General features: G+C 38.9%; 1 protein-coding gene across 1 annotated transcript in view; it reads right to left on the bottom strand.

Annotated features, from left to right (window-relative positions):
- si:dkey-121a11.3 (uncharacterized protein KIAA1614) overlaps nt 1–7,242 on the bottom strand; it is a 34,334-nt gene extending 27,092 nt beyond the window's left edge. Inside the window, exons 1-2 of the mRNA XM_060941330.1 lie at nt 6,848–7,242; nt 1,340–2,169 (exon numbers count right to left, since the gene is read on the bottom strand). Coding sequence (XP_060797313.1) covers nt 1,340–2,135 — 796 coding nt within the window. The 5' untranslated portion in view covers nt 2,136–2,169; nt 6,848–7,242. The remainder of the gene's footprint in view (nt 1–1,339; nt 2,170–6,847) is intronic.
- Nucleotides 7,243–15,375: the final 8,133 nt, after the last annotated feature.

Raw genomic sequence — 15,375 nt, 5'->3', positions numbered from 1 at the left:
CCTGTTAACAGTGTGTTATTATAAGTATTCAACAGGTTTCAAAAATAACGTTCATGCAAAAATATATAAAAATGTATTAAAATTATCTGCTGTAATGATGGTCCAGTCTATAATATTCTCTGTTCTGATTGGTCAGAAGATAATTTCCTAAAACAGCAGTTCTGACAGTAGTGCTGGCTGTAATAAAATAAATTTATGAAAATAAAACAGCTTTGCAAGCTACTTGATTTAAAAAGTATCAATGGCAATTAAACTAGCTACTCAATACAATACCTCAGTTTATTAGATGACTGTCACATTAATCAGTGAATATCAGTGAAACTCACCTGAATATGTTGTTCATAAGGTCACTTTTAAACCACTGTACTGTACACGTTGCAGGAGGCAATTGTTAAAAAAATAAGTTTTTTTTTGTGAAGCTGTAATTAGAGGGTGATTATACACAAGTAACCATCTAAAAAAAATCCCACCCTGTTATTTCTCTCCCTTTCTCCCCTTTCGTTACCCAGCAGCACCAGGCTTTATCTCATCTCCATCTGACTAATTCCAGTCATTTTCATTCTCATACTCCATCTGCTGGCTGTTTGTGCTGCTCTGCATACTTCACCTACCCAAGGTTATGTTCAAGCAGTTTCAAATTTCCCCAAAATATAAAGAAATAAACACACACACACAAATCTCACTCTTTGAGTGAGACACAAATGAAGAAATCTAGTTAAACTTAACTCTTGCCTCTTAAAAACTAAGACAAAAAATGTGTTACATGACAAATTACTCAAAGGTTCAGCAAAAAGTCAATTTTGTAATATTTCCACATTCCTCTGAATGTATCAGCCAAGACATGTTTGGTGTCCACAGTTTACTTCTTAAGTTTTGCACTAGAGTTATGGAGTTAATGTAGCTAACAAACAGTGAAAGTTTATCCCATTTAAAATATTTTACATAAACCCATGCTCAAATCTCTGCAGACTCACTTCAAACAAAACTGCTAAGCAACTTAATCTAATTTTATTTCAAATAAACTTTTTCTTTTTCCAAATTATCTTTATGGCTTCCAGCTTCCAGTGCAATTCTGATTTTTTATCTTTGGGAGGCCTAGTTGGGGCTTGAGGCTTAGGTTTATGAGAAAGAAATTGGGTAAATGAATTCAGTTTAGTTTGATGGCATTACAACTCCAGTATGAAATGAAAGAAATAATCATCAGATACCAAACATATCTTGCTTCATACTGCTTCGATTCAGCGGTTTTCCCCCTCACAGGACCTTTTTTTTTTTTTTTAGATAATATAAAATTCCTAAGATTCTTAATATCTTTTCTGTGAAAACAGCTAGACTTTACCTCTCCTATGTGTATTCTCCATCCTCTCATCAGGAATTGTAGTCTGTTGCCCCTCGCTGCTCTTCCTTTGGGCTTTCTGCAGCATCTGTCTGAGGATGGTTCGGTTTATCTCCACTTTCTCTGCTAGTGAGAGAGAACTTCCACTGCTACAGATGCTCTCTAGACTCTCAGCATGCCACAGTTCACTTCCTGTTGTTGATGCCAGGCCTGAGTCACTCGGCCTGCAGCTTTGAGGATGGTCCTCTGTGCTGTCTGACATTTTAATCTCTCCCTGAATGTTGGGATCTGTCCTCAGAGGCATGGGCCTGGGCATAACCCCACTTTTAGATTTCTCTCTTTCTAGAATATCACCTCCATTTGATAGCAAGGGCTCTTGCCTGGTGATCCTCCTAAAGCCTTTGGGTGGAGTCCATGGTATGTTGTGGCATGAGGAGATATCTTGTTTGGTATTGCAGATGTTGTCTGTGATGTCTTCATCACTGCTGCTGAATCCCCAGACACCTGTGTGGGAGCATGCTGACATGTAGAACCCAGGCACCACTCTCCTGTCTTCTTTCTTCTTAGAAGGCTGTTTCCAGATTGCTTTGCATTCAGAGCAAGTCTTCACCTTGGACTGCAGGGCTGAAACCGCAGAGGTATGTTGTTGTAGCTGGGTGTGGGAGCTTAGAGAAGAAGAAATGACAGAGTGGGTGGGACTCAGTGGAGGTTGGGATTTAGATTCCTGGTCTGATCTGGCCACTGGGTGGGAGTCAGTGGCCATAGCATTGCCCTCTTCAGGCACAACCACATCGCCCATGGCCCATTCAAAAGAGTCAGGTGAGTGTTATAGCCTATGGAAACAATAGGAAACAAGAGTCACGTGGGGGTCTACAGTTTCCAGATAAACAGCTACTATTGTATAAGAGTAAGCTTAGGCTTTTTACTCCTGTAAAGGCTTTGTAAAATATATTATTATAAACATTCAGAGAATTTACAGTTTTGATGTTAAAGTTAATTTTACGTTATTGTCAGAGGGCATAGAACAAGAACAAATACAAAATTGTGACATCATGAAAAGCAAAAGGTCCTGTTTTCAGTTAGACACTCTGATTCCATGCTCTTCTGAGAATCACTAGAGGTTAATGGGGATCATCATCTCATAATAGAAGAGGGAATCATTCAGTCTGTGGATGAAGCTCTTTGTTCACTGACAAAACTATGTCCGTATCCTCATCTATAGTCACAAGCTACGGGTAGTGACTGAAAGAGTAGAATTATGAGTGCAGGTAGCAGAAATGAAGTTCCTCTGCAGGGTTACTTGGTCAAAGCTCTGTGATAGAGTAAGGAGCTTGACAATCAGGGACATTGTCAAAGTAGAGTCACTGTTCCTGCAAATTGAGCTAAACCAGTTGAGGTGCTTTATCAGGCACATCCCACTGGACATCCCAGGAGCTGTGATCTGTGCCTGTGGATTGAGAAGTCTGGGCTGACCTTGTCAATCTGTTGCCTATGCAATCCCCACCATGAAAAATGGAAGGAAATTAAATGAACAATTATTTTTTTTAAATAATTTATGTTTAATGGCTGTGGAATAAATCAGTATGCAATTTGTTCAAAATGCTTTTGTGTTCTGCATGTTAGCTTCAAAAGTATGTTACATCATATGGTGACATCATCTAAACTGATGCTCATGTGATTTGTGGGTTTTATAACAGGCCCTCACACCACAGCTGCTCAACAGTTATAAATTCTTCTGTTTGTGAACAATTCATGAACAACACAGCAACTTCCAAACAGGAAATGGAGAAGTGGGAATGTGTTGACTCATCTGTTTCCACCCATGTTCTGAAAAGACATTACTGCAGTTACTAGATATTTAATTTGTGTTTATTGAGTTTGCATTTCATATGATGATGCTAATGTCCCTTATAATTACTAGCAAGCAAAGCTGCTATAATCTGGTAAGTATTGTAGCTCTTACCAACGCATAATAGAAAAATATATCAGCAGGTTAACATTTTTAGTACAGTAATATTTTAACAAACGATTAGTTACCATATAATTGATTTACATTTAACAATTTTAATTCCTAGTTGAAGAACACCAGTGTGTTTTCTGAAGAATAAATTGTATATTGTTAGCATTAACTCCACCAACATAAACATGCTAACATTACTTTTAACAATGAAAATTCCACTACAGACCTGTCTTATGAAGTTTTTGTATTTTTAAAATACAAATTACAACATTTTGGGGAGATTTTTGAATTGAAGTTTTTTTTAATTATTATTATTTATGCATACTTTTGTTGCAATATTGTATTGTGTATTAAAATGTATTTTGACTAGCATATCAGGAATCTTATATTCAATCTGGCACTTTGTTCTGCAAGGTAAAAGAAACAAGATCAAATTTTGTAGAGTTGGAGTCATGTGTAAAAAGTCTTTAACTAAATTCTCTCATTCTGTTTCATGTGGTTCCACTCGAATCAAAGTTTAGACCCGACTTTGACATTACTCAGATCAACTCCATACAAATGCTGTAACAAACATAACTTGAAAATTCATTCTATTTCCATGACCAAGGATAAACTTGTGCTGTCTACAGCTGAAGCTCAAAAGTGACCCGCAGCTCAACAAACCACAAATATGTGATGAATTTGGCAGATACTGAAAAACTGTTGACATTAATTTAATTATCAAGCCAGAGGAAAGAAAATTTAACAAAGTATATGAACTTTGGGCACACAATGATCAAAGGCAGTACTGGCTCTGGTCCCCTAATAGATGACTAATGCAGTGAACAACTCCACATTTACACTTTACCCTGAATTAGATTAAAATGCTTCACTAATACACTAACGTGTGAGTCCACTTAACATTAAACAAATAGGAAGTAAATTATTAGAATGTCCCTAATGCCCAGGTCAGACGGCAGAAAGACGCATGCTGTGACCTGCAATCAGTCAGGTGGCGACTGATCGCAGGTGGACGCAGGCGTTTTGTGTCAAATCCTTCGTTGTGGTCAGACATATTGCAAGACGCAGAGTTTTTAAGCTGAATCAACCAGTCAGAAGCAGACGCAGCTAGATGCAGTGCACAGAAAACCTTTTAAAAAATATAAGGCTATAAGACTGCTCGCAGGTTGTTGTAAACTATTTGCAGGTTCAATCTGTGTCTACCTGCAATGCATCGCAGCCATCTCTAAAGACTTGTCTTCTCCTGCATTAGCCTAGCTGCCACTACCTGCTTCAACCTGCGATTGGTTGCTCAAGCGTTGCACGAACGCCTGCCTCTACATACGTCAACCTGCTATTTGCACCGATTGGAAGCGAATTGCAGCTGAAATGCGAACAGATCATGATCCACTTGCTTCAACCTGCCTCCACTAAAGACCTTCTGCAACACTCTGCCATTATCTGTGCCGTTGTGCGTCGACGCAGGACCAGTCTTGCGTCTACCTGCGATTTTGTTATGGCAGGTAGACGCAAGTAGTTCAAAACTAGTTGCAGCCTGCTGTCTGACCTGGGCATTATGTCCTCATGCTCTTAGCATGAATTCTAGTTAGCAACATTTTGTGAATTTTCTAATTCTTTGCTTTAAAAACAAACAAACAAAAAAACCCTTTGTTATACATTTTCGAACAAAATGTAGCTATTGTCAGCAAAGAAACCTTCTTACATGAGATTGGAATGTTTTCTTGTATTTAAACATCTCATCTCATCATCTCTAGCTGCTTTATCCTGTTCTACAGGGTCGCAGGCGAGCTGGAGCCTATCCCAGCTGACTATGGGCGAAAGGCGGGGTACACCCTGGACAAGTCGCCAGGTCATCACAGGGCTGACACATAGACACAGACAACCATTCACACTCACATCTACAGCCAATTTAGAGTCGCCAGTTAACCTAACCTGCATGTCTTTGGACTGTGGAGGAAACCGGAGCACCCAGAGGAAACCCACACGGACACGGGGAGAACATGCAAACTCTACACAGAAAGGCCCTCGCCAGCCACGGGGCTCGAACCCGGACCTTCTTGCTGTGAGGCGACAGCGCTAACCACTACACCACCGTGCCACCTGTATTTAAACATATAAAATTTAATTTTTAAGAGTTACAAGGGCTAAATGGCTTCCCAGTCCTGGCAACAGCCAAATATTAATTCCCAGTTGAATGATGAAAATTCTGAGCCCTGCTATTGTAATAAGTAAAGAGAAAAAACACCCATAAGCCCATGTTCCTTTTTTGCCTCCCATCACTGAAGTAGTTTAGAAGAAAGAGAAGCACGCATGCAAATGTACAGTGAGAGAAGAAGTTCATGCATGGCTGTGTTCTTTTCAAGACTAATTTGATTTAATTATACCCCTCCTAATTAGGGCTTCCTGCATTTGCTCTAGCTTATCTCTTCCGGGACCAGCCAGCATCCCGTGCTGAGATATATAGATGTCCATGGGTGCAAGTTCATCAGACTAAAATCAGTCTACCATGTTCGAGATTAATTATTCTGTGTGAATACACGGAGTAAAAATCCTTATACTGGTCTCAGTAATGGCAAAACACTGTGAGATGGACATGTGGCTTTCAAAGCTGACTCATGTAGTGAAGAGCCTCATAAGTACCAGTGAAAAATAATTAGTTCTGGGAAACCAACAAAAAGAAAGAAAAGAAAACAAGAAATATGTGTTGGGGCACAGACTGATCATGTTGTCTGCTCAAATGTAAGTACAAAACTCTCAGTATATTGAAATCCATATCTCTGGATCTAATGAGGTTATTTCAAAGGAATTTGTTTCTTTTTCCCCTCCTCCTGCACGCCCAACCTGACAAAGTCTTTTTCTTAGATTTTGACCAGCAATTTGATTTTGATCACTTGAGTATGACAACACAGCTAATGTTTAAAAAAGTATTACATTGTACCCAGTCAAGATATTCTTCACATCACCAAAGATACAATTTCACTTCAGGATTTTCAGCTTGAAAGCCCAGGTTTTATGCCAGAGGACTAAATGTGTTAATGTGTCGAGGATGACTGTGTTGAAAAGTGGACAATTTATCAGGTCATTTAAATTCAACAGTTGTATTCAACGTGCATTCATTATATTTTACTCCAGCAGCAAAGGTGGAATATCTAAGATAAGTCAAATAATAGCTAAAACAATATTCATCAATCCTCCCATCAACTTTAGAAAGTTTTTTTGTAATACTCACTGCTACTCAAAAACAATATACATACCATGATTTAAGTTGTCTTGTTGACCAGTAATAAAAGTGACATAATACTTTCAGATACTAGGCTTTAATGTATAATTAAACAACAACAACAACAGCTTCTGCTACATTTAAAACTAATAATTTAACACAATAAACTATGAATTCACAGTAAGCTGTGTTTATGCAACATAATATGATGGATAGGCAAAAAGTTTGCTTTTAAATCTACTATATTCATTTAAAATCAAGCAGACACAAATTATACAAGTAACTGCTCTGAATCAAATGGAAAAAAGGTTGGCGGACTTCAGCATCTTACCTCATTCTCTCTGTTGACGTATGAAACCCATTTTATGCTAACCTCCATCTGAAAGTCAGTTAACAAACATACAACATATTCACATTGAAACAGCCATGTCAGTCCAATTTCTGTTTTAACTTTAAGTCTCTTTCATAAGTAGCATTTGTCTTCTTGTGTTTTCTGTTTCTGTTTCTCTGCTTTTCTTGTTCAGCCCAGTTCCAGCTGTTCTGTGAAGAAAGTGTTCTCTGAGTTTTCTCTGAATACTCCCACTTCTTAAGAACATGACTTTAGCCTCCTGACTGTTCTCTTTTGCTAGCTCTATCTACTTTCCTCCTCCATGAGCTATGGTGTGCGTGGGACTGAGTCTGACTGTTGAAGTTCCACATGTGTTAAGATTCCTGTGTTGCTCAGGAGACAGGCATGACCAGCACTGGAAAGGGATAGGCTGGACAAGCGGTTTAATGGTTTAATGGCTAACAGGCTATTGGTGAAGCTGCCACTAAGGTCAGCCCCTTGTAGGAGGAGTGTAATTCTACCCTTCCAGTGTAGAATAAAAAGAAGACGGAATCTTCAACGGCGAGTGGAAAGGAAGTGCAGGAATCTCCAGGCACATACTCCATCTGCCAAAAGAATTTCCTTTGTTGATTATGAATTCAGACTTCACTGATTCAGTGCTCTCAATCTGCTCTGTGATTTGTAGTCATATTTCAATAGATCTTCTGTAAATCATATCCAACAACCTGGTCAAATCTTTCTAATGATTAAAGTCAGTAAAAATTCTGGATTAGTCATGTAGAAAGTATATAGATCTGTGAGCTGATCCCTGGAGTGAAGCAAAACCAAATGTAACAGAAATCACTGGGCTGGATCTTGAACTTTATGTGCAGCCGCTGCCAAGGATGCAAAATCCGAGACACCCTGAAACCTGAGGCTCTACCAAGAGGCCTCACGTAAAATCACATTTGTTCTCTCTGCTTTATTTTTAAACAGACTCAGCATTCCATCAACTTTGCTCCACTTAATGTGTCAACTGCCTACTTGTAACAAGAACCAGCCATGTTCATGCTCTTGTGAAATATCCATATAAACAGACTCCGACTCCCATGCCATGGAATTAACTTTTTTCTTTACACGTTCATGTACACATTAGAATTACTTGCGAAAAGAAAAGTGACCTGATGTTTTCAAAAACCCTCTGCCCCTCAGAAAACATGCACAAAGGCTTTCATTATAGCAAAGTAGAAGAATAATTCTGTCCTGTTAATTTAAAAAAAATAGTCATGTTATATATATATTTTCTTTTTATTTCCAGGGAGAGTAAATCATCTAGCATTTATTATACATAAAAAGTATTCAAAAGTATCAAAATATTTTCTCTAAGAAAATTGGCAACTTGCCATTATCTTTTCAGTTAGCAGTTCAAAGACTGTTAACCCTCAATTGCTCAGCTCTATTCTTGAATTGGATTTTGTCTCACTTTCTTGTGAAATCCAGGAACTTTGGACACTTCTTTGGACACAAATTCTGCCAAATGAATAAATTCAAGGCTTCCCTCAATTTTTTAGGTAGACAACACAACTATTAAAAGAACAATTCAATTAATTATCAGATTTAAACAATTTACCCCTTACTTTAAATGTGTTCAAGACACCTTTGGTGTCATGGCTCATGTTTGCTTTTTTTATTTTGCGTTGTAGCTAACAGGTACAATTTCACCCAAAATCTTTTCCATAAATAGCCATACAACTTGTCCTCTGCTGGCTTTACATGACACATAATCTCAGCTGATTTTGAAAAATAGCAGGCATAGTCTGTATATGCAAACTGAAATACTAAGTGGAACTTATTGTCAACAACATTATTGGAAGGCTGGGGCATGGGGCTGTGTTGGAAAAGCATCACTAGTCTCAACATTATTAAATGTAAAGCATTACAGCATTCGGCAACAATGAGAATGTGTGTTCATGTTTATTTCTTTATTCATTCTTGAGTTTTTATTTTGCAGCAAGTCATACTGTGCCCTAACTGAAGAACCAGATCCAGTTTGAGGCAGATATTTACCCAAAATATTTGGATGAGTTATGGTATGTTCATACCAAATGCGGTGAAAGTGTCACAACTGGAAGATGTTCATTTTCTGTGTGAGAAGTGTCAAGACCATTGGCCACGTGTCTTGGGTGGTGGGGGTGACAGAATAAAGTTGAAGTCCAGGCAACTTTATGGTAATGAGCTATGGATGTAGTTTGGCAGCAGCCAATCAGAATTTAGAAGTGCTCCACTCTAAAAAATACTAGAGAACACAGTTGTGTAAATTTTGGTTCTGTTCAAACCATTCTCAAGTACAATGGAGGATAAATTAATAATTGCAGTGGTTGGTTTCCCCATTATTTATGATGTGTCCCTGCTTGCATACAGGGACATTAAAAAAACAACAAAAATGAATAAACTGCATGTTGAAATTTGACTTAGCATCAAGACAAAAGTCACACCTCACAAATGACTTTAAATTAATTAGTTTATTTTCTTACCAAACATGTAATCATTGCTCATGTTCCTTCTTTGATCAATTTTGTACCTTCACACTTAAAAGATTTCATGAGGTTAACTTATACCCTACTTGAGATCTGTTGGCACAAAGATACTGGTTGACAGTTGATGTGTGTTTGCTTTGTGGCCCTTTTAAATAACACACGACAAAGCATTCTGAAAGAACTTGTAGCCTCGTATTTCATCTGCGTCACAGAGCGTCCACGAACTTCGACAGCATCATGGCAGGGCCGCCAGAGTGAATTTTAACATTAGCCACTTTTGGTGTGAACATACCATTAGACTGTCATTCCTTCTTAATATCATAGCTTAGTGCAACATTTACCAAGAGAATGATGAAAACTTGTTTTGGTTAATATTTGCTGGGTAAGTGGTAAATTCAGCTGATTCAACTTTTTTTTTTCCAAAGCCATTGCATCGGACCTAAGTAATAACAGTTTATTTTTTTGAATCATGTAATTGTAGTAGTCTACACATAAAAATTGTAGATGGAGGCACCCTAGTACAAATTCTTCCAACATTTTAATTTAGCTGTCGTAATTTTAAAACGTATTCAAATATAAAATTATAAAACATGCCATTAAAAAAAACTTTTATTTTGTTCAGCCATTGACTTGGAACAGGCCAGCCTTATAAACACATGAGAAATAAAACAGCTCCACCGAGTGGTCAAAGGAATGAAGCACTAATGACTAGGTTGGCATTCCAACCTAAAACATCATCAGATTTTCACACAAGTCCTAAAAGTAGATAAAGAGAACCCAGTTAAACAAATGAGACAAAAATATTATACTTGGTCATTTATTTATTGAGGAAAATGATCCAATAATACATATCTGTGAGTGGCAAAAGTATGTGAACGTCTAGGATTAGCAGTTAATTTGAAGATGAAATTAGAGTCAGGTGTTTTCAATCAGTGGGATGACAATCAGGTGTGAGTAGGCACCCTGTTTTATTTAAAGAACAGGGATCTATCAAAGTCTGATCTTCACAACACACATTTGTGGAAGTGCATCATGGCATGAACAAAGGAGATTTCCGAGGACCTCAGAAAAAGTGTTGTTGATGCTCATCAGGCTGGAAAAGGTTACAAAACCATCTCTAAAGAGTTTGGACTCCACCAATCCATAGTCAGACAGATTGTGTACAAATGGAGGAAATTCAAGACCATTGTTACCCTCCCCAGTAGTGGTCGACCAACAAAGATCACTCCAAGAGCAAGGCATGTAATAGTCAGCGAGGTCACAAAGGACCTCAGGGTAACTTCTAAGCAACTGAAGGCCTCTCTCACATTGGCTAATGTTAATGTTCATGAGTCCACCATCAGGAGAACACTGAACAACAATGGTGTGCATGGCAGGGCTGCAAGGAGAAAGCCACTGCTCTCCAAAAAGAACATTGCTGCTCGTCTGCAGTTTGCTAAAGATCACGTGGACAAGCCAGAAGGCTATTGGAAAAATGTTTTGTGGACAGATGAGACCAAAATAGAACTGTCTGGTTTAAATGAGAAGTGTTATGTTTGGAGAAAGGAAAACACTGCATTCCAGTATAAGAACCTTATCCCATCTGTGAAACATGGTGGTGGTAGTATCATGGCTTGGGCCTCTTTTGCTGCATCTGGGCCAGGACAGCTTGCCATCATTGATGGAACAATGAATTCTGAATTATACCACCGAATTCTAAAGGAAAATGTCAGAACATCTGTCCATGAACTGAATCTCAAGAGAAGGTGGGTCATGCAGCAAGACAACGACCCTAAACACACAAGTCGTTCTACCAAAGAATGGTTAAAGAAGAATAAAGTTAATGTTTTGGAATGGCCAAGTCAAAGTCCTGACCTTAATCCAATTGAAATGTTGTGGAAGGACCTGAAACGAGCAGTTCATGTGAGGAAACCCACCAACATCCCAGAGTTGAAGCTGTTCTGTACGGAGGAATGGGCTAAAATTCCTCCAAGCCGGTGTGCAGGACTGATCAACAGTTACCGGAAACGTTTAGTTGCAGTTATTGCTGCACAAGGGGGTCACACCAGATACTGAAAGCAAAGATTCACATACTTTTGCCACTCACAGATATGTAATATTGGATCATTTTCCTCAATAAATAAATGACCAAGTATAATATTTTTTGTCTCATTTGTTTAACTGGGTTCTCTTTATCTACTTTAGGACTTGTGTGAAAATCTGATGTTGTTTTAGGTCATATTTATGCAGAAATATAGAAAATTCTAAAGGGTTCACAAACTTTCAAGCACTACTGTATTTCAGATTCAGTATACGTATGTTTATTATATACATTATACATGTTTAACACATTCATACATGTCCTTTAGCATGTTACCTCGACCAAACACGTTTGGTCGAGGTAACATGCTAAAGGACATGTATGAAAGTATTTTAAATCTGTATTCAGGGTCTCGAAGCCAAAGTCTCACTGCGCTCAGGAAAGAGGCACAAAAATAACATCAGTGTGTTTAAATCCACAGGATTAAACTGCCTGTCAGAATGATTTACAGCCGCTATAGAGCGTCACACGTTATGTAATTACATTAACACAACATCGCAGTAGTCTCGTAGATTTTCACGGAGAAGAGCTATTTCTCAGGCGGAAATGCGATGCTAGCACTCGGTTGTAGCGGGCTGTGTCACCGCGGCGTGTAGTTGCATTTCTGTAGAAATGCACGTCAGGCTCCGGCATACTGTACAGCTTAGCGTGGACGCAGAAATATAAATTAGCCTTTAACGTTCTTCTTCTGTAAGGTTTTATGACGGTTGGCAAACCAACTTAAAGGTGCATTACCGCCACCGACTGGGCTGGAGTGTGGAACAGGGGATATAAAGGAGGGGGAAAATTATATTCTTTTCGCTAACAGGCCATTTGCAGGAATTGGTCACGTGTCAATTTTCCCATAGCAACAAGCCCATGGTGGGCAAGCTAACTTGACATTCCTTGACAACCATAAGAGTCTGACTGGCGATGCGAAGCAATCCATATCTATAATAGCTGTTTTTACCTTTGCTACTGTCTTTTTTGACCCGAATTTTCGTGTGTACTTGGAAAAAGTTTGTGGTTTTAAGTTCTGTTGTAAGTTAAAGCGAATCATTGGCCGTAAAAGAGAGTTTTTTGGACTCAAGTTGGTCGCCGCTGAAAGAAATTCACGTGCGAAATGGCGGATTTCTCAGGTATGTTTATAGCTTATGATTTCCTCTTTTCTACCTTTATCATTGCTTAATGTGTGAAAATTCTTGAAAATATATCTGTAGATGTGTTTTTAGCCGATAAGAAGCAGATTTATTCCCCAATGGTTCGCTTTAACTTACGACAGAACTTAAAACCACAAACTTTTTCCAAGTACACACGAAAATTCGGGTCAAAAAAGACCGTAGCAAAGGTAAAAACAGCTATTATAGATATGGATTGCTTCGCATCGCCAGTCAAACACTCTTATGGTTGTCAAGGAATGGCTTGCCCACCATGGACTTGTTGCTATGGGGAAAATTGACACGTGACCAATTCCTGCAAATAGCCTATTCTGAATCTTTCAGAAATTTGATAACATAATACATCTGACTTGATGCTGTCCCTCATAAACCAGGTAATGTGAAATTGTGATGATTAACCATTTTGAGAGATCTATAAAGCTCATTTCTTAGCCTTTAGCGTGATACATGCTGGTTAGAAATTTTGTCAGCTGAACGTCACCGTGTCACATGACACTCAAACCTCACGCGAGCTGCAGATGTCCTGCTGACGTCAGAACCATCGGCGTCGCCAGGGGTATTTTACTGGGGCACGTGCCCCAGTATAGATCTGTAGTGCCCCAGTAAAAAAAATCCAGTGACGAAACGCTCTGAATTTTAAACTTGGGAATAGCTGCAATTTAATTAATTCATAACGTGGGGTAGGCTAACCGATGCGCGAAGAAGACCATCTACAATGCTTTTACATTGGTAGTTTTGGCTGGCCTCGCGCACACTAAGCAATGTGAAAAAAGTGTGCGCGTGACATGAGTAACATCTTGGTTGCTATGGGGACCGCAGACTCCAGCAGCCCTCAGATGCAATGAAATTCAGAGCAGGGGAAACCATCTCTCCGTGTTTTTCAACTGTTTACAGGTTAGTAGACAGTAATTCCACTGTCATTTTTGTAACACACACACACACACACACACACACACACACACACACAGTGGTGCTTTTAGAGGCTTTTGGATTGTGTTTAGAGATGTTCAATGCTGAAAATGCGTGTGCTTACAAAGATATGTTTGGTGATTTAAAAGGTATCAAGTGTGAATACTGTTGGCCATTAAGTACTCTTGGTTGAGTTTAAAAACTCGGCGGTGTTGTATTGTATGTTAATATGTTCTTTTACAATATTACCAACAGTATAAGTATTACATTGCTATTATCACAAATGTTGCAAATATTCATACTGTTATTATTAAATGATTGACCTGGATTCAGTGTCCTCGTAATCATTTTGAGTTTTACAGCTCTAGTGACTAGTTTTAAGCAGGCCGTTTCTAAATATAAATATCAATATATAAATATATATTACATAAAATATAATATATATTACATAAAATGTAATATATATTATATAAAAAATATAAATATAAATATAAATATAGTGCAAAATTTTTAGCTCGCGCGCTTCGCGCGCTCGCATACATTTCCTGTGCCCCTTTTGTGTCCCAGTATGGTCTTGGGTCTAGTGACGCCCCTGGTCAGAACATGACCATCAACTAGAATCTCCGATGACAAACATGATGCATGTTTCCTTATGTTACATCCATCCATTATCTGTAGCTGCTTTATCCTGTTCTACAGGGTCTCAGGCAAGCTGGAGCCTATCCCAGCTGACTACGGGCGAAAGGCGGGGTACACCCTGGACAAGTCGCCACAGTCAGTCATCACAGGGCTGACACATAGACACAGACAACCATTCACACTCACATTCACACCTACGCTCAATTTAGAGTCACCAGTTAACCTAACCTGCATGTCTTTGGACTGTGGGGGTCCTGGGTTCGAGCCCTTATGTTACAGTGAATATAAAATTTTAAGAAAAACCTGGATCTAAGTTGTGATTTCTGCAACAGTGTCACTGAAACCCTTTTATTACTTGATTAAGTGTAGGTTGATGATTAAAATGTGCAGAAAACTCTCAACTGAATGTATCCCAACAATGATTTATTAAATGAACACTAATTTATTTCGTTAGTTATCATGTTCAATTTCATAGAAAGGAAAGGGGAATTTCAACTGTAAACAACAATAAGGAACACAATTCTTTAGTTGACTGTGCTTTTCTGTGAGAGCGTCCAACTTATGGAATACATTACCAACTGACATAAGAAACTGCACCTCTTTTAGTATATTTAGTCACCATCTGAAGGAATGGTTTCTGAATAATCAAATATGTGAACATCATTAACTACATGATGTAGTCTCTACCACAGACACTGGCGTTCCCCTATTATGGGTGGTATGGTGTACGGGTAAGTGGTTAGCACAGTCGCCTCACAGCAAGAAGGTTCTGGGTTCGAGCCCAGCAGCTGGTGGGGGCCTTTCTGTGTGGAGTTTGTATGTTCTCCCCGTGTCTGCGTGGGTTTCCTCCGGGTGCTCTTGTTTCCCCCGCAGTCCAAAGACATGCGGTTAGGTTAATACGGCCTTGGGCTGAGGTGCCCTTGAGCAAGGCACCTAACTCCCAACTGCTCCCCGAGCGTTGTTAGCGTGGCTGCCCACTGCTCTTTGTATGTGTGTGTTCACTGCTTCAGATGGGTTAAATGCAGAGAGGAATTTCACAAGTGTGTGATGAATAAAGTTGTGCTTTCTTTCAATCAAATGTTGTTTGTTGCCAGAGTGTATGATAGTGAGTGACGTCTTTTGTCCTGCCTATAAGGTGTTGTTGTCTCTGGCATTGTTTGTGGTCTGATGTATTATGATGTCTCCCGCTCTGTCTACGTTGTTGTGTACTGTTTTAGTGGCTGTATTTGT

The sequence above is a fragment of the Neoarius graeffei genome, chromosome 15 (assembly GCF_027579695.1).
Source record: "Neoarius graeffei isolate fNeoGra1 chromosome 15, fNeoGra1.pri, whole genome shotgun sequence".
Classification (NCBI taxonomy): Eukaryota; Metazoa; Chordata; class Actinopteri; order Siluriformes; family Ariidae; genus Neoarius; species Neoarius graeffei.
This window is presented reverse-complemented; position numbering and strand designations above follow the sequence as displayed.